Genomic DNA, 19787 nt, shown 5'->3' on the forward strand with positions numbered 1-19787 from the left:
CTAAGTGGCAAGAGTACCTGCCAGCAAAGCACAATAAATTTTCTGTAATAGACCAGCATCTCTCTGTTAACTAAATTAAAAAACTATCTGAGGATCAAAAGCATTTAAGGTTCATACCTCTTGAGAATGACACAGAATTTTTAAATTATCTATACATTTTCTCTCATTAGCGTCAGCAAAAAAAAAGGCTCTTCTTCTACAAGTAAATACTGTTCAAAAATCTCAGGGGGTCTTAAGTGTTTTTAAATCAATAATTCAAAAGTCTAATGATGTCCCCTGGTTTTTATGCCGTGTCATTGTTAAATACTCTTGGTTTCCTTTGAAACTAACTTTTACAAAATTTCGTTTGAAGGCACAAGAGTATATTTTTAAGTACATAGTTCAATCTCGAAGGCTGTTTTCCCTTGCCACCGGTGGACAAAACGAAGAGGAATTTCGCTGCTGCATTCAGGAGCTTCTTATGTCGGTCCGTTTCTTTCTTTCTCAAGAGAGCAAAGGGTCAGGAGCATTATCTCAATCACAGGTAATTTTTTTGCATCTCTGCTGAATAAAACAAAAATGAGTCTAGTTTATTTGTTTTTACATAGCAGCGTAAGTGAATCCATAGCTCCAGTTCCTATTTGTAGCGTCAGCAATTTTGCAGACTTTTAAAGAGTCCCCTAGCTCCCGCGAACCCGCAGAGCAGAAGTTAGGCTGGCTTTCCTCCGCCTACTCTCACTCTTCATGGGGCGGCTGTTGGTCTACAGCAGGCTGGGTTCAGTTCTGAGTAGACACGATGTCACCATCGGCCTTGGGGAAGGAAGTTCACTGGAGCCGATCTGGTTCTGTTGTTTACGCCAAGCCTTGCACTGCATTTTAATCTGGCAACTTGAGACTCATTATATCGCACTTGGCTAAACTGCATGTTGCTTTGTTTTATTTAACTTGACCCTAATCGTCCTGGGACTGAATGACCAATGCTGAGGAGCGGTTGCCAAATGCTATTACCTGGAGTAGCTCTACGTGTTTTGTTTCAGAACAGGATTTATCCACTTTCCAAATAATGTGGCCTTGAATGTGTTCTCAGCGATCATTCTCAATATCTTACTCTACATTTTCTTAGTCCTTCTTGTACATTTTTAGTTTCTAGTGACTTGAGCAAAAACTTGTCAGATGGAGAAGCAGCCTCTTTGCTGCCATCCCCTGGAGACTAAAAATTTATAATCACTGAGTATTGGGACATAAAGTGGAAGATAGAAGACAAAACTAGATCCATTTGAGTATTCTTATAAGTTGGTGCCATTTGACATTTGGAAAGCTTTACATATAATGGCAAAACACCAGAAATGTACCAACCCCCCAGTAATAGTACTGTGCTTTTTCTGACTTTTGGGGGACTATTCTTGTTAATCTCTTCTTTGCACAAATGGACTGATCTTACATCTGGGCAAGGGTACAATTCAGCCTCTTTTAATGACATTTTGGCCTCTGGTGCCAATGGTACAATCACTGTGCTTGAGGAACTTGCCACATCCCTCAAAGTCCAGTTGTCCACTCGCCAAACCCTCTTTTCAGCAGTTGATATTTGAAAGGATAATCCAACAAGCCAATCATGTATTCGTTTAGATCAAAGTTCTTAAAAGCTCACTACTTTTATAAAAGCTGTTGTATTTGAGACTATCTGCCTTAAACCTTTACCGGTTTCAGGGACAAAACTTAGCTGATTCACATCTGAAAAAATATTCTCTTACTTTTAAGATCAATCTTAAGTCACAGTTTCTCAGTGCAATGCCTTCCTAGGGACTCAAGAGGTTTATTCCTTCTCTAAAGTTAGAGAAATCTTTTTCCTTAGTTATGTTTCTGCTGCATCCTGGTAGTCACCCCAAGACATGGGCCACTGTGGAGCAGCATGGTGAAGAGTGGGTTTCCTTTTATGTTTAACATACTGATTTGCACTGCTCTTGATTCTCTAATCCCCAATCAAGGCAGTGAAACAACTTTAGTACCTCCAAAGAACCATGTTTGATTTTTCTCTTTTTTTTGCCCTTAGTTTTTTATTGACACGATATATAAAATGTATGTAAAGTTTCCGAATATCTTAATAAACTACTGAAGTCATTCTATTATTTTGTGTACAATCCTATACTCGTAAATTTTGATGTGATAATTTCACTTTGATGCTAAGGGAATTCATATAAAATGACGAAGTGGTTAGTTTTTTTTCGTTTTTGTTTTTGTTTTTTTAAGCAAAGTGGACTTTTGTCCTCTGTGTTTTGGGAGAAAGAGGAATACTGTACACTTTTTCCCATTGTAGGTTTCCTTTTGACCCCACACCTTCTTAGCTCTCCCTTCTATGAAGGAAGGTGTCATTAATCTGACCCAGTGTGTGACATTTACATTGCTGCGTAACAAATAACCATGGGCTTCATGGCTTTAGGTAACATCCAATTATTAGCTCACAGTCCTATAGATCAGAAGTTTGGTTGGAATTTTTGCTTAGGGTCTCCTACAGCCAGTATCAAGGCATTGGCCTTGGTGGCTTCTTTGGAGGCTCTGGGGAGGAATTCCCTTTCCAAATCTTCCAGGCCTTTGGCAGGAATCAGTTTCCTTGTGTTTCTAAGACTGAGATTCCCATTTGCTTTCTGGCTATCAGCAAGGGGTTGGGGATGGAACGGTTTCTCTCAGCTGCTAGAGACCATACACATTCCTTGGTATTCTTCAAATACCATTCTCAAAGCCAGCAACGAAAAGTCATATCCTTCTCATGCTTCCAATCTCTCTGAGTTCTCCTACCATGAGCTAGAGAAAACTTATGTTTTAAATGCTCATGTGTAGGGATGCCTGGGTGGCTCAGTTGGTTAATCATCCGACTTTGGCTTGGGTCATGATCTCGTGGTTCGTGGGTTTGAGTTCCACATCAGGCGCTGTGCTGACAGCTCAGAACCTGGAGCCTACTTAGGATTCTGTGTCTCCCTCTCTCTCTGACCCTCCCCTGCTCACGTGCTTTCGTTCACTCTCTCTCTCCCTCTCCCTCTCTCTCTCTCTCTCTCAAAAAAAATAAACATTAAAAAAAAAATAAGTGCTCATGTGATTAGGTCAGGCCCATATGGATAATCTCCATATTTTAAGATCAACTCATTAGTAACCTTTATTATAGCTGCACAATTCCTTTTGCCATGTAACAACATAGTCATGGGAACACCAGGAGACAAAGGTCTTAGGAGTCATCTTCAAATTCTGCCTATCCTGTCCAGAGCCAAGGATATCCAATGGTCTGAATTTTACTCTTAGGCTGTCTTAAAGACAAAACTCAGTTTCTGTTTTGCAGTTTTGCCTGTGGGCTACAACTCAGGGCCATTTCTGTCTTCTGAAGGCAGAACAGCCATCCCAGAAAACCTTTCTGCTAGATCAGTTTATAATGCCCCACAGGCCTGGCCATCCTGGTTCCACCGGGATGATCATTTAGTTATCCTGGCCTAAGCCCAGCTCACGAATGGCTCTGTCTTTGGGAGCCCTGCCCCAACAGGATTGCCCACTCACTCAGCTCTTGGAGCTGTGGCTCTTGGTTTCTCCTTCCACAGACAGATGCCTCCACGAGAACCCCATGAGAAGAACAATGTCAGAAGGAGTTGAGACCCAAGACTCTGCCCTAAATTCCTAATAATTATCTTTCTCTATTTGTCTTGGCTCTCAGGAAGGTCAAAAGAAAATTATGCTTTTCTTTTTATTTGCACTAAAAAATCCTTAGCTTACATATCTTGGTACAACTGTCTTGATGCCCTTATCACAGGTTCTTGTTCCTTTATCCTTTTTTAATACATGTATCTTCACTGCACACACATTCAAATACTTTTTTGAAGTAAAGAGCTAGATATGAAGAATTAATGGGTAAATGAAAAGATTCCTGAGGAAAATCGATGTAGTTGACTTTTCAGTTATGAGAAAGCTGGGCTCATTTTATTGTATCTTATTTTTTTTAACTTCATCTGTATGACTCAGCTCTCTGCAGAGTGAAATGAAGGTTATATAAATACAATCTTTAACAGAGAATACCAAGTTATTAATTTTAAATGTATTCAAATAAACCTATCATGTTTAAGAGTCGAGGAGAACATAGCTGTTGATTGTAGCACCTGAAGCATTTTGATGGTTCTGGCATCAGAAACAGGTCTTGGCTGTTCTAGATATTTTTGCTGCTGCTGTATAGATAAATTCCAAAACACACAAATTTGAATTTGAGTCTATGTTTGAATCATCAGCCCATGTAGACTCGACCTACTTTGTTTTGGTGTCAGATCTCATTGGTAAGCCAGCTAGCTCTTGAGTATCAGCATATTAGAAACATGTGCCTCCTTCCCCTACTTGGTAGACTTAAGGCTGGTCGACTCTTCCTTCCATTGCCCTCCTTTTGTGGAATTTAAAAGACTCGGCTTGTTTTGATGTACAATCCTAGTCCAATTTGTGCCCCTTAGGATTTGATATTAGCATCTTTTTTTCCTTAAAAAATGATTATCCATTCTTTACTTATATAAAGAATATTGTTCTTAGTACGCAGTTCTGGGGTTACAGTAAATCTGAAAGCATCCTAAAGGTTTGTTATAATGATCTTTTCATTTTACAGGTGATAAACTAAAACCCAAGGGGCTAAAATGACTTGTCCAAGGTCATAGAGTTGATTAGAGACAAAGCCAGTAGTACATATAATCTGGATCTTCTGATTCCCTGTCTTTTTTTTTTTTTCTTTAACCGTAACTTCATTGCTTTGGGGAGTCCATGTGTTTGGTTTCTTCAAGGTAAATGTGATTTATATGAGCACTTCAGAAAGCTTCTCAAAAGAGAAATGAAATAGAAGTTACTGCATTCCAGGTCTTGGTGGAGCATTCTTTCCATTTGATCGTCCTGCATTTTGCTGATTCTGTGGGATTTTTTGCCAATCATTTTGCTAATGTCAGTGATTTTCCACAGTTTCTCACTTTTATTATATGGCACCCTTGCACATTTTAAAACATTGTTCTATTTTGCCACACTTTTTTTTTTTTTTTTAATTTCAGCCTTTTAGCTTAGGTACCAGATACATTTTACATTCATTTTTTTAGCATTCAAAATTATTTGTCATAGTCTTAAACTCAATGACATTTTACAGCAAATTTCTCAGGGTGTATCTTGGAGTTGATATAAATTTCTTCCTTTTAAGGCTGTGTTTCTGAGCTCCTTCCCAGCTGTGTACTCAGAGCTGTTGAAGCTCTTTGATGTCAGGGAAGTGGCCAACTTGGTGCAGGACACCCTGGGCAGCCTGCCTACCATCGTGCACGTGGACGACTCCCTGCAGGCTGTGAAACTGCAGTGCATCGGCAAAACCGTGGAAAGCCAGCTTTATACCAATCCAGGTAGGGTGGTGAGTCTCTTGAATGAAACCTTGTCTCTGGAAAGCTGTCACTTACCTCCGGTAGTCACAGGTCAGCAGAAGCAATTAGAAAGAGGAAACACAATTACTGTCTCAAAAGCATTGTGTATTTGGATGGTAGAATAAATGTATTAAGTAGCCAAATAGAACAGTCTGGCTATTAAAGCTTTATTTCTAGAAAGAATGAAAACCCTAATGATTAAATTACTGATTCTAATCACAAACTAGTTGGGACATCAGGTATGCTTATTTTCTTGCCTAAGAGATTTCATTTTTTTGTTCAACAAAATTTAACATTTTATTTTGGGGATGCTTACAGGGACCTGATAGGATTCTTCTTTGTCTCTTTTGTTCTTAAAATTGTCCCTTCAATTTGTGTTCTGAAACTGAGTGAAAATTTTGATGTATTATCAGTTTTTATTTTATCCTAATAGCACGTGATCAATTACTAAATTGATTTTGTCATATCTGTTATTAAATCCCATTGCCTTTTTTCTTCTAGTTTTTCCTGAAATAAATTACCAAACTCATTTTAAAGTTTAAGAAGTTTCTGTGCTATCAGCAAATAAACTTTTCAAAATTGATTCTATTGAGAGTTATCTTTCCACATGAATGCATATGTGGGTATAATATTTTTGAAATAGGGTTTCAAATATAGATAATAAAACTTTTATTACATATTTTATTGTAGAACATTTTAAACATACAAGAATAAAATAGTATCAGATGAGTAAATCATTAATAAATCTCTTTTTTTTTTTATCATGCTATGAGATATAGCTCTAGTTCATTCTTGTTTATACTGTGGGATGATATTCCACTATGAATGAATTTATCATGGTTAATTTATTTTTTTCTCCTATTGATAGACTATTTGTTTCTGGTTTTTGGTTTTGTGTTTTGTTTTTTTCTCCAGAAATAACACTTAAGTAAATAAAAGAAAATTCAAACCTTCTCATTTCTCCCCAGGAAAACACACCTCATCCTGGACAAAAGATATTTCTTGCAGTGCTTTTCAAACTCTATTCCTCAGAGCCATAGAGGTTCTTCTGCAGTGATCAGGGTCTCCTCTGGGGTTGGGAACAGGGGGCTGGAGTGGAGGGGGTAGAGGTCCAAACCAGGTACCTGGTATGACTAGACTACCAATTATGCTTTTACCAAATGAAGAAAAGTTCATCCCATCTCAGAGGAATTGGTAGTTTCTGCCACGTTTCTCCCTCACTGACCAGTTAATTCTTTGTTCGAATAGAATCTGATACCAAAAGGGCAATACAGATAATGAAAATTGTTCTCAAACGGAAGGGCATTATTTGAGAGGACTGTGTTCATTGCATGCCTCTCCGGGATGTGTTCTGTCTGTGGACTCAGTGCCGTGTTGATTACTGATGCTTAGTTGGCAGTACAGAAACCAGGACTAAAAAAATACAAAGAGAAGTTGTTTCGATCCAGGAGGAGAGATATGGGTCTTTGTGGGAGGTGGTGAGATTATTTCTTGGGGTGGGGGGTGGAAGGACCCAGGAGACCCAAGAAATGTAGACCTTGGAGGGTCTGTGCTGGTGACCTTGGAGAGTGGCTCAGAGCCAGTGTTGGGAGTTTGGTGACTGTCACTGTGATGCAGAGGGGGAAGAGGAGAAGACGAAACCTGCCTCTTTTGTTATGTGGGGCACTCCCCATGGACGATAATTATGGAGAAACAACCTTCGAGAAGCAAAAGCAACTCCCAATCTGTGGAATACTTAGAAGCACATGGATGCTAGTAAGAGGAAAGATTTCCATCACTGCCCCAGGGAGTTGAAGTTTGGCTTGATGTTGAGTGATTCACCATTGGAGAAGACAGAAACTTACCACATATAAATGGCAATGCACTTTGAGAAAAAGGCTGTCTTCATGGAAAAAAATAGCATGCTTACCTGAGAACTTCCCAAGACACAAACTATACTCTATTTAAATTACCTGGGACCCCACACTAATGGTGGGGAAACCTGGAGAGTATTTCTAGTAACTCCGAAATTCTAAATCGGAAACTATGGACTTAGTCTATGGACATAGACTTTGTATATGACAGTTCAGTAGGGCAGAAGTACCAAATTCTTCTCCCTGGGCTAAATTTAAGGTGTCCACAGAGCTGCATTCCTTTGTGGAGGGTCTAGGAGATTATCTGTTTTCTTGCCTCGTACAGTTTCTAGGGGTCACCTGCACTCCTGGGCTTTTGGCCCCTTCCTCTGTCTTTGAAACCTTCAGTGTAGCATCTCCAGATTTCTCTCTGACCCAATTTTCTTGCCTCTTTCACCTAAGAGGACCCATGTGCTTACATTGGCCCATCTAGATAATCCAAGATAATCTCATCATCTCAAGATCCTTAATTTAATCACTTCTGTAAAGTTCATTTTGCCATTACATATTCACAGGTTCTGGGAATTAAGACATGGCCATCTTTGGGAGACCACAACTCCGTCCACTCCATATGGGTAAAACAGATTCAAAGCTAAGGCAATAGCTCAGCTGCATATGAGGAAAACAAAACAAAACAAAACAAAACAAAAACACTTAGAAATCTAGGAGTTTTTTTTTTTTTTTTTTTAATTTATTGAAAGTTTAAAAAATGAAACTCAGGGGTGCCTAGGTGGCTCAGTTAGTTAAGCATCTGACTTTGGCTCAGGTCATGATCTCACGGTTTGCATTGGGCTCTATGCTGACAGCTTGGAGCCTGGAGCCTGCTTCAGATTCTGCGTCTTCCTCTCTCCTTCCCCCTCACTGTTCACACTCTGTCTCTCTCTCTGTCAAAAATAAATAAAAATTAAAAAAAAAAATTTTTAAATGAAACTCAGAAGTGCTGCACTTGTGTGAGTACACATACATCTTAGCCAGAAGGACGTTACAAAAGATACTTTCCTGATTTAAAATTAAAATCTACAATAGGACAAGGTAAAGTGCAGATGAGGACATTACAGGGTGTTAACAGGATACACAATCAAAGATAAAGTGCTTAGTTCTTGACCATTCTTCAGATCATAGAGTATGGCAAAGACCGTTGCTACTCTGAGGTTAATTCTAATCGGTGAAGAAATGGCTAGTGAGATAGATAGAAGTGAGAAGAATCTGAGAATGTGACCTTATTTTCTGAGAGTTCATAGTATCCAAAGAAGGAGTCCAGAGTACAGTTGGGCCACACTTTTGAGAAAATAAGAGTTCATAGTATCCAAAGAAGGAGTCCAGAGTACAGTTGGGCCACACTTTTGAGAAAATAAATTTCAAAACATTTTGGAAAAAAAGACCTTAAATGTTACAAACTCCCCAGAAAAGACACAAAATTCTCACAGTTGTCTTTGTGCTAGAATCCTGCCTTAGAGTTCTCCAGAGAAACAGACCCGATAGAGGCTATGTTTGTGTGTGTACAAGGTTTCTTGTATGGGATGAGCTCAGATTATGCAGGCTGAGAATTCTGCTGTTGGTCAGCTGGAGACCTGAGGGAGCCAGTGGTGGAAGTTGCACTTCGAGTCTGAAGGTCAGAGAAGACTGACGTCTCTGCTAAAAGACGGGCAAAGAGAGCACGTTCTCCCTTATGCCTCCTTTGGTTCTATTCAGGCTTCTGCGCATTGGTTGAGGCCCACCCGCATTGAGCAGGGCAATCTGCTTTACTCAGGCTCCCAATTCAAATGTAACACCCAGGATATTGTTTAACCAAATTTCTGGGCACCCCACAGCACACTCAAGTTGACCCATAAAAACTATCACAAATCCCAAGGAGAAAAAAAGCAGAGGATGCATGCATAGGTATCAGAATGATTATAGAATACTCCTGATTGAGCTTAGATTAAAAATTAATACAGAAAAGAGATGGAAAGAGGAACACCATAGTCAATACAAAGACGGGTATGAAAAAACATCATGGGAAGAGTCAAGCCAGGTTGAGTTAAGGGTCCACAGACAGCCTCAGAGCTGGAGCCGTTTCATAACCAGGCAGAATTAGCTCTGTTAGTCACACCCCAAGTTCAGAGTCGAGGGCATATGGCCAAACCTGAAGGCCATAGCTAAGATTTGCAACCTACGTAGATTGGCATTTGATGTATAAGTCATCTGGGGTCTAAGCAGACCTATTTAATGTGTAAAAATTGAACAACTCCTTTTTCCCTCTCTCCTCACAAATCTTCCTGTTTCCTGAGGGCCAAGAAAGGGTCTAAGTTTTGGAGAGGACCACTTTGGCAATAGCAGGAAGAGTAGAGCTGATGTATAGAGGTTGGGGAGGAAGGTGGAAGTGCCCCTAAAATCATAGTTTACCCTAAGTTTTATTTGTGTGAAAATCAGTGTAAATGGCAAGACCCAATTTAAACTGTGTTCTTACCTTTCTGCTGAAATCTTTAAATTGACTGGCGTGAGTAAGCACATTACATGGGAATGGTTGAAAGCTGTATCTTCTCGTTTCTTACACATCACCTGTTCACATCTGCACTGGTTTTCGGGGGGGTGGAGGCGGGGGGGCAGCAGGCTGGGATGTGTGCCTTGTATCCACTGCTACAAGCAGCTGACCAATCTGCGTTGACATATAGGAGTAGCTGTGTTCCCCTGCTGGCTCAGGGCGATCACTGGCAGAGGGAGTCACTGCAAGCCAGACTGTGACAATGTGCTGTCTCACTTCCTGTTTAAGCCAGGTTAAAACATGGAGACACAGGGGGCTCCATTTCCGCTGCTTCTCCTATCCAGTAGACTCATGGGGCAGTTCATTCATTTATTCAACAAATGAGTATTGCAGCCAGACCCCATGCCAGGTATGATGCTAGAGATATTGTAGCTAGTGAAACATCCAGGCTCTGCCCTCAGTCTGCTGCTAGTTTACCATGAAAGCTGACTTTGAACAAGGAGTTATGATTTGATAAGGTGCAGCAGTTGTGACCCGGGGAGGGAAGGAGGTCCTGTGTAGTAGGGAGGCATGAGTGAGCCTTGGGGTTCATCCCACCCACTCCACCTCAGTTTGTGGTTCATGTGCCGACACCACCCTCACAGTTGTATTTCTAGGCAACTGGATATCTCCTCTGGGCTCCAAACCTGAGTAGCCGTCTGTCCTCAGCTTCTCTACACAGATGTCGCAGAAGCTCCTCAAATCCCTTTTCCCTCTCAGTCTGTTCCTTCTGTCTCAGTATATGGCAGCACCAACCCCTGGAGCTCTGAGCTGTCTGTGAAACCTTCCTCTTCCTTCTGCCCTTCATCTCCACCTCTCCAGAGACTATTCTTGGGCCTCTGCGGCGGCCATATCTGTGCCTCCCCCTGACTAGACACAGGTCCATCCCACACTGCCGCCTTGCCTGCATGCCCTTGGGCATGTCCAGACTTGCTTCCCTCTCCTTTTGCCCATCCATGTGTGCAGCCAGAGTTCCCTTCCAGAAACTCACACCCGACGATGTCACTCCCACCTCCCTTGCTCACATCCACTGATTGTGCTCTGTTTTGAGGACACAGAAGAGGATTGATCTTGCAGGCCCTGTCGCCTCACCCTCCCCACCTGCCTGGTCCCATCTCCTTGTGCTTCACTCTAGTGGAATCCACACTTTCCTGCTCCTCTCTGATCTTAGGTGATCCTTGTTCACCCTGCTGGGCTCAGTAACTCGCATCTTCTGAATCATCTCCAGTCTGCCCTGCTCACTCAGTTCTCGCTCTCATAATCTACTTCTCATGCCTGTTTTGCTTTCTGCTTCTTGGATCACATGTTAGGGCTGTAACTGAAAAAAGAATTGGATTTTAATTGTTTCAAGTCTGTCTTCACCCCTTGCTCCACAAGGAAAACCTCAGAGTACAGGGACTTTATCTGTCCTCATCACAATGATATTTCCAGCTCCCAGCACTGTGTCTGGTGCATAGTAGGTGCTCAGTAGAGGATTCATGAATGAATACTATGTTCTGGGTCACACATTAGGAATCAGGATAGAGCAGCAGTCAGTATTGAATAAATGATACGCATAAAAAAATCTTACTGGAAAAGCAACCTCTGAGCTAAGGATGAGCGTGAATATGACAACAGAACAGCTTGGGCTGTGGGAAGCCCAGACCAGAAGCAGAACACAGTTGATAAAAGTAACAAGTGGGCATAGCATCTGTTGAGCCTTAGAAAGGGCGCCCCGTGGTGGAGGCATCCAGGGTGGGAATAAATCTGGGGAGTGAGCTCTAAAAACCACACTCAGAGATCATCTCTAGGCCTCTACTGTTGTTTTCCCTCTGTGATCCTGACATTGTCTGCATGAGAATGTAGCCCCCGTGTTGTCTGCCCTTCTTTCCATTCAGGGTCTGCCCTCCAGGGTGTGAAAGGCTCATTTGCAAGTTTTGTTGCTATCTGTGACATTAGCATTTCAGTTATTGGTGACTGCCAACGGTTAATAGCTGCTTCTCCTCCTTCCTAGCCCCACACCCATTGGGAATTACTAATGGGAGCTGGCTTTATCCACTCACGTGTGTACTGGCAAAATAAAAAGTAAATGAGAGTCACTCCTTTATACACTCCACGAGATACATAATACAGTGAGCTGTGTCTGAGATGTAGAATATTAGTGTGTCGACACTTTCAAGGACAGAAACTGCATAACAGGTTCTTTTGCTAAATGTATGGGAAGTGTTTGTTCAACTGCAGGTTTTCTTTTTTTCTTGGGTCCTGCTTGATGAGTCCAAGTGTTTCTTTTAAAGGTAAGAATTAGCATTTTAACCAGTCAGCGAGTTTGGCATTTCCCCACCAATTGTATCATTTGCATTGGCTGACATTGCCCTAGTATGGAGAAAAAGCAAATCTGCAATGTAGGTAGTCCTATATTTCTTTTTATGCACACCACACACGAATTATTTGTCTACCTGCCTCGCTTTTTTGCAGTCGGTATTCTCTTAACAGTTGGTTGCAAATTGAATTTTTAGAAATCAAATTCTGCTACCTGCAGGAACATACCAGATAAGCTTTATCTCCTGTTCTAATTAATCATCACAAGGCAGTGACTCCTGTCATGTAATTTGTTAGTTTCTTTTTCTTGGTTCTCTTTGTCAAGTAATTGATTTATAAATAAGTATTTAAGTTTCCTGGTAAGGCTTAAAGGTTTTAAAGGAAGCCTGCAGTGCATTATTTCACAAGTTTGGAGTTTAATGTTCTGTGTTGCTGAAAGTGAAGAATGGCTATGCCTTGTGTGGTTTGTTGTGATGGTAAACCTATGGCACCAAACCTTGTGTTGATAAACCAATCATGCAAACACTGATAATGGTGCTTTCCCAGCTGTGAATATTTTGCATGCTCTCTGATTTTTATTAGGATAAAGAATCATATTCTTTATGACATATGATATATCTTATACTGACTAGGAAAGAATCCACTACAGTGCTGAATTGAGTTGGTGAGGTTGGCCATCCCTGCCTTAATTTTGCTCTTAGGGAGAAAGCTTTCAATCTTTCACTGTTAACTATTATGTTAGCTAAAGGTAGGCATTTCATTATAATGCTCGTTATCAATTTGAGAAAATTACCTTCTATTCTTAGCTTCCTGACAGTTTTTATCATGAATGGATGCTGAGTTTTGCTCATTTTCTCTACATATGTTAATATGGTGAATTAATGTTGATTGACTTTCAGATGTTATACCAAATTTGCCTTAGTGATAAATCCTATTTGATCATAGTGTTTATATATATATATATAATATATATATATAGTGTATATATATATAGTGTATATATATATAGTATATATATATATAACTAGATTTATTTTGCTAAAATTTTATAAAGATTTTTGCATCTATGTTCATGAGAGATAGCAATCTATAGTTTTCTTGTAATATCTTTGACTAATTTTGGCATCAGTAATACTGGCCTCAAAGAGTTAGTTGTGAGTTCTCTTTCCCATCTTGCAAGATGGCGGGCAAAAAAGCTGAGAAGCCGGATGCTAAGGAGAAGAAACCTGAAGCCAAGAAGGCTGATGCTGGTGGCAAGGTTAAGAAGGGTAACCCCAAGGCTAAAACGCCAAAGAAGGGGAAGCCCCACTGCAGCCGAAACCCTGTCCTAGTCAGAGGAATTGGCAGATATTCCCGATCGGCTATGTATTCGAGAAAGGCCATGTACAAGAGGAAGTATTCAGCAGCTAAATCCAGGATTGAAAAGAAAAAGAAGGAGAAGGCTCTTGCTACTGTCACAAAACCAGTTGGTGGTGACAAGAATGGTGGTACCCGAGTGGTTAAATTTCACAAAATGCCTAGGTATTATCCTACTGAAGATGTGCCTCGGAAGCTGTTGAGCCACAGCAAAAAACCTTTTAGTCAGCATGTGAGGAAACTGCGAGCTAGCATCACTCCTGGGACCATTTTGATCATCCTCACTGGGTGCCACAGAGGCAAGAGAGTGGTTTTCCTGAAGCAACTGAGCAGTGGCTTGCTACTTGTGACTGGACCTCTGTCCCTTAATCGAGTTCCTCTGCGTAGAACACACCAGAAATTTGTCATTGCAACCTCCACCAAAATTGATATCAGCAATGTGAAAATCCCCAAACACCTCACTGATGCTTACTTTAAGAAGAAGAAGCTGCGTAAGCCCAGACACCAGGAAGGTGAGATCTTCGACACGCAGAAAGAGAAATATGAGATTACAGAGCAGCGCAAGGTTGATCAGAAAGCCGTGGACTGGCAAATTCTGCCAAAAATCAAAGCCGTTCCTCAGCTTCAGGGCTACCTCCGCTCTGTGTTTGCTCTCACGAATGGAGTTTACCCTCACAAATTGGTGTTCTAAATTTCTTACAAAGAACCTAATTAAATAACAGATCCATCAAAAAAAAAAAAAAAAAAAGAGTTAGTTGTGTTCCCTGTTTATTTTCTGGGAGAATTTTTGTAGGCTTTGATTTGATTTTTTTCCATAAATGCTTTATAGAATTCATAGAAGCCATCTGGGCCTGGAATTTTTCTTGTGGGAAGTTTCTGAACTATAAGTTCAATTTCTTTACTAAGTATAGAGTTATTTAGGTTGTCCATTGTTGCTTGAGTTAGTTAAGTTGAATTATTTATGCAACTATTGAGAAGATACATGAGTTTTAATAAATCAGGAAAAATCTTTCTAAATTGCTGCAGAGGTGACATCATTTAGAAAACCAAGACGATCAGGGCACCTGGGTGGCTCAATCGGTTAAGCATCTGACTTTGGCTCAGGTCATGATCTTGCAGTTTGTGAGTTCAAGTCCCACGTCTGGCTTTGTGCTGACAGCTCAGAGCCTGGAGCCTGCTTCAAATTCTGTGTCTCCCTCTCTCTCACCCCTCCCCCACTCACACTCTGTCTCTCTCTCTCTCTAAAATAAACAAACATTTTAAAAAATTAAAAAAGAAAAAGAAAATCAAGCAGATCAGGGAAAGGAGCTAGGGCATTTGCAAGTGGGCATATCCATAAATAATATGACAATTATAGTCTTAACAATAGTTTTTTGCTTATGACATCCTGTTGAAAAGTAAACTCAGGACAATAAGCATACTTGTTACTTTTTCAAAAGATTGAAATATATACTGCATAAGTCAGTTACGTTACTGTTTCGAATACTTATTTAATGACAAATTAGGGATAAATGTAAGACTTCTAGTTGATAGAGAAATGATCCTTCTACAGTCAAAATTCTTTATTTATGGATTTCCTTATTAAAATGTGTTTGTGACCTCAAAATCAATACTTGTGACCCTCTCACGTTCATTCGTGGACTTGCACAAAGCAGTGAAATATTTGAGTAGCAGAATACACAGATTCCCAGCTGAGCTCAAACACTGCAATGCTCTGCATTCCCTTCCACTCTCATGCTCGTCTAACTAGAGGATGGAGCAGTAGGGGGCAGTGCAGCGCAGTGCAAGAAGCTCGTCTCCGTCTCCGGGGCCAGCTGCTAGAGTTTGAATCCCAACTCTGGCCCTTCTTCGTGGGGTAGCCTCAGGCAAGTCACTTAGCAACTCTAAACCTCGTGTTCTTTTTTATCAAATAAAGAAAATAGAATCTACCTGGATGAGTTGTTTTTAGGATTTAATATCGTTACCTATGTGGGATATGCATCCTATATTATACACACATATACTTCCCCTAGGAGAAATGATTCGTTATTTGCCATTTCATGGTTTTCCAGTGACTTGTTCCAACTTAAAACTACCATGAATAACAAGAATCGACTGTACTTACTTTTCTTCCCTGGTGAAAGTATACAAGTATGATTTTCAGATGTTTAACAAACCTTGCTTTTAAGGTAAACACTACCTGGTCGTGAAGTAATAATATGTATTTTACATATTGCTGGAACTGATTTGCCAAAGGTGTGAAAAGGGTTTTTGTATCTGTGGTCGGTAAGGGAATTTTTTTTAAATTTTTTTAATGTTTATTTATTTTTGAGAGAGCTAGAAACAGAGTGTGAGCAGGGGAGGGGCAGAGAGAGGAGACACAGAATCCAAAGCAGGCTCCAGGCTCTGAGCTGTCAGTACAGAGCCCGACACGGGGCTCAAACTCACGGACCACAAGATCATGACCTGAGCTAAAGTCGGCTGCTTAACCAACTGAGCCAGCCAGGTGCCCCAAGGAATTTTTTTTTTTAATGTGTAATCTCCCAAGTTTATGAGCCTGGGAGAAGAGATGACAAGGCATAAATCTCAACAGTTTTAACAAAGATGAGTGGCAGCTGACAGACGAGAGAAGGCTGATGCACACAGGTGTGTGGTGTTGGAGTGGTGCCAAGAACAGGCTAGTTTACACTACAGATCCGCAGATGGCGCAGAGCTGTTTCAGAAAGGATCATGAATTGAAAACAGCAGGTATTCAGGAGCACCTGACTGGTTTAGAAGAGCAGGCGATTCATGATCTCAAGGTCGTGAGTTTGAGCCCCATGTTGGATACAGAGATTATGAAAAATAAATAAACTTTACAAAAAATGAAGAAAAATAAAAAGAAAATACAAGGTATCTGAAAATTAAGGGTGCTAGAAATAAAAAAAATTGAATAAAAAGTCCTTAGAATAGTCAATTTAGCCAAAAATGGAAAGCTTACCCTCTAAAGAAAGTGAATGAGATGTGCCTAGTTTCAGGAGTTCAGAGCCTGCTAAATTTGAGAATGAGGCTCCACACCATAAACAGGGCCTCACAATTAAACCAAGAGACCCTCACCTGCCCCTTCTTTTCCTGATTTCAAGTTACTAGAAGATGATGGTTTCATGCTCCCCAGAGAGGAGTTTGGCAGATTCCTCTGTAGAGAAACTGACAAGCCCAAGAAAAGGCATCTTGGATTCTGAAATTTGAGGGTCCCCTGATGAAACATCTGGATGCCTTCCCTCCTTGCTGTGAAGCTTCACCAGTTTACAGGCTTGCCGAGGCACTGTTGTGGGTCCCCCCCACCCAGTTAGCATGTTAGTGACTTGCTTGTAAAGACACACAACAATCAACAGATACTGTAGGAAAACCTTAAATGTGAAAGCAGAGGCCAAAATGAAGAAACAGAAAAAAGAACTTGAAAGAAAAAGATAATTGAAGGAGAAAAAGAAATCACAAAATTGTCTCCCAACTAACCCAGAAAGAGAAAATAGTGCATCTGTGAAACAAGAATGAAACCTTCTGTAAAAAGAAATAAAGAAGGAATAATAAACAGGAAAGGCTGCATAATAAAAATGCAATACCTCTTTGAAAATTATTGGGAATTTCATCATGGGAGCAGCAGAGCATGAAACCAAGTGTGGGGCCCTTCTGAGCACAAGGAGCTGTGTGGTGGCCCACGTGGAAATAAGAACAAACTCTTGGAGATTAAATATAGGATAGCAAAAACAAGAAAATTGAATAGAAGAGTTGGAAGATAAAGAAGTTGGGCAAAAAGATGGGAAAAAAAAAATCAAGAAAAGAAGATGTTTTAAGAGATTTGTGATGTCAGTGTAGTCAGAGTTCCAGACTGAGGACAGAAGAAATAGAGAAAAGGAAATAATGCTGGAAGTACTTCAAGGCAAGATCCCAGCGCTGCAGGACATGAGTTTTTGTAGGTTTCAAGGGCCAAAGCAAGGCACGTGGTCATGAAAATTTGAATTACCAGGAATAATTTCCTGAAAGCTTTTAAAGAGAGATGAACAAAAACTTGGTCATGTGCAAAGCACTGGAAATCAGAATGGCAGCAAATGTAAAATGTTAATTTAGCCAGAAATTGTGACAAAAAAAATTTTTTTTCCGAGACTGGGGAGAAGACAAGAGGGTAAGAAAAGCTAAATTTTCACCTACTATAGTAAGAAGTCACTGGATGGTCAGTCTTAATGAAAAATCAGAAAATGGCCAGATAAGCATGCCATTTAGATATTTGGAGGTAAAACAGACAATTTAAAAAAAATAACCTATTTTCAGTATAAGAGTCAAAGACTTCTTGAGTGCAGGAATCATGGATTAGGGAAACGGACTTCTTTTTTTCCAATACCAATTATGTAGCTTTTCACTATGTGTTAATCGTTTAACCAGTACAGTTAGAGTAGGTATGGATGTGTACAGGGTTGGCGTGGGCCTCCATAGATGTGACACTAATGCTTCTGTTCTCTCCAGATTCCAGGTACATTCTCCTGCCTGTCGTGTTACATCACCTCCACATGCACCTGCAAGAACAGAAGGACCTGATCATGTGTGCACGAATCCTCAGCAACGTATTTTGTCTCATCAAGAAAAATAGCTCAGTGAGTAAATACAGATCATAGTATGTAGTTCCCATCAAATGGCTTCTGGAAATAAAAACTCTCAAGTTTTCAGAGAAACCACACTGAAGAATAACCCTCTGAGACTCTCACTTTTATTTCCAGCTGGGTTGGACATTTTGCTATTCTTCTGAAATATTTTTTTTTTAACCTTGTGAGATTGCTGTAACCCCAAATAACCTCCTCAACTTGTATTTCAAGAAAGAACTGAATACCCAGTGAGAAAAATTAGAAATCTCAAAGCCTCCCACATGTGTCTTTAATCTTGATATGATGAATACTCTGTGGCAAGAATAAATTACTGCCTGTGAAGTGAAGTCTTTTGGGGCCCATTCTGTGGAAGGCTGCATGGTGATGCTCAGAGCTTGGCCATGGCCCTTGGGCCCATGGCCCTTGGTTCCCACAGAAACCGTAGAAGCAAAGGAAGGGCCCAGGAGACCAAGGATGTCTTGCACTACAGTCATTACCCAGCCCCAACAATAATACTGAATTGTCAGGGGCTTTGGGAATTCCTGTGGATGTACCTGACGCTTGGTGCTGTATAGTCGCATTAGAAGATACAGGGCAAATAGCAAAAAATCACATGCTTACTTAGAAATGAGGACAATTCTTTGGATACTCATGTTCGTGGCTCATGGGACTGATGTGAAATCCACATGGAAAGGGTGTCCTGTTCTAGTTCTGTAGCCTGCAGCCATGAATTGGCATTTGCTCATCTTTGACAGCTTGTACAGAGCAGTGCTGAGACTCCTGTGCCTCTGCCTCCCTGCCATACACTATATAGTTTCCCCATTGTTGTCTCTCTTACCTAGGATCGCCTTCTGAAGGGCTCAGCAGTGAGCTGGCTTGGGACCCCAGTGGACATAATTGAGAGAGGGCCCCCGCACTGTGGGAACAGAGTTGACACTTGAGAGGAGAAGGGCGGAAACTCTGTGTATAAAAATGTAATAAGATTTGCATGGGGAGGGACAACTGATTTTTCCACATCCCCGTGATCCCAGGCCCCAAGGGTGATCTGGGACTGGGTCGAAGAGTGACAACAGGGAGAGAATGATAGTTTTGCTTTAAAACTTTTCTATGTCATTCAGTAAAGAGTAGCTATGCTGTGCCTAGTTAGAATGTTTTTATAAACCGTAATTCTGCTAAGTGAGATAGTTCACTGCAGAAAACTGAAAACAAGTATCAGCAGTAGTGGAAAAGATTTTTTTAAATTTCCCCTGTCTACTTCAGTTTGGAAGTTGCAGTCACCTTTTGGACTTATCTGATAGGGAATTCAGAACAGAAACTCTGCCCTAGAGGGGAAACTATGGTAGTTTTATCGGAAGTGTAAGAAAGTTTATCATAAAACCGTGGCCAAAAAGCTCTTTCAGATTCACACTTTGTAAAAGTTTTTGTTTGTGTGTTTGGAAGACAGTCTCCTTGGTAGAGAGCCTGAGTACACAGAGTTTTGTCTTGTGCAGTTGTAATCAGAATCCAACTCCGCTGCATACAGTCAGAGAAGAGCAACTTGGGTTTCTCGCTCAAGTCCTGGGGGCTTGGATAGTATTAATTCTCCTTTAGGGAAGCAGTCCACCGTGGCCGTTGACATGAGGTCCAGTCTGGAGCTCATGGTATTCATCTATACTGAATGTTGTACAGTCTACACCTGTAGAGCTTTTTAAAAATCATTTTTATAGGAATAGTTGTTTGCACTTAAATAGAATTTTAGAAAATAACTGTGCAGCACAAG

At 40.7% G+C, this 19787-nt stretch overlaps 2 protein-coding genes across 5 annotated transcripts in view; both read left to right on the top strand.

The window, feature by feature from the left end:
* DOCK4 (dedicator of cytokinesis 4) overlaps positions 1 to 19787 on the top strand; it is a 435260-nt gene that overhangs the window by 300974 nt on the left and 114499 nt on the right. For all 4 annotated transcript variants that reach the window (XM_058724565.1, XM_058724568.1, XM_058724567.1 and 1 more), the window contains exons 22-24: positions 353 to 523; positions 5174 to 5366; positions 17913 to 18040. In XM_058724565.1, the coding sequence (XP_058580548.1) occupies positions 353 to 523; positions 5174 to 5366; positions 17913 to 18040 (492 nt within the window). The remainder of the gene's footprint in view (positions 1 to 352; positions 524 to 5173; positions 5367 to 17912; positions 18041 to 19787) is intronic.
* On the top strand, positions 13242 to 14154 carry LOC131509127 (large ribosomal subunit protein eL6-like). Its single transcript, XM_058724569.1, has one exon. It carries the CDS (start codon positions 13258 to 13260, stop codon positions 14122 to 14124), a length of 867 nt encoding a protein of 288 aa, XP_058580552.1. The 5' UTR covers positions 13242 to 13257; the 3' UTR covers positions 14125 to 14154.

The sequence above is a fragment of the Neofelis nebulosa genome, chromosome 4 (assembly GCF_028018385.1).
Source record: "Neofelis nebulosa isolate mNeoNeb1 chromosome 4, mNeoNeb1.pri, whole genome shotgun sequence".
Taxonomy (NCBI): Eukaryota; Metazoa; Chordata; class Mammalia; order Carnivora; family Felidae; genus Neofelis; species Neofelis nebulosa.

Coding starts and splice junctions, on each gene's coding strand:
- LOC131509127 (XM_058724569.1), top strand. CDS start 13,258: ATGGCGGGCAAAAAAGCTGAGAAGCCGGATGCTAAGGAGAAGAAACCT.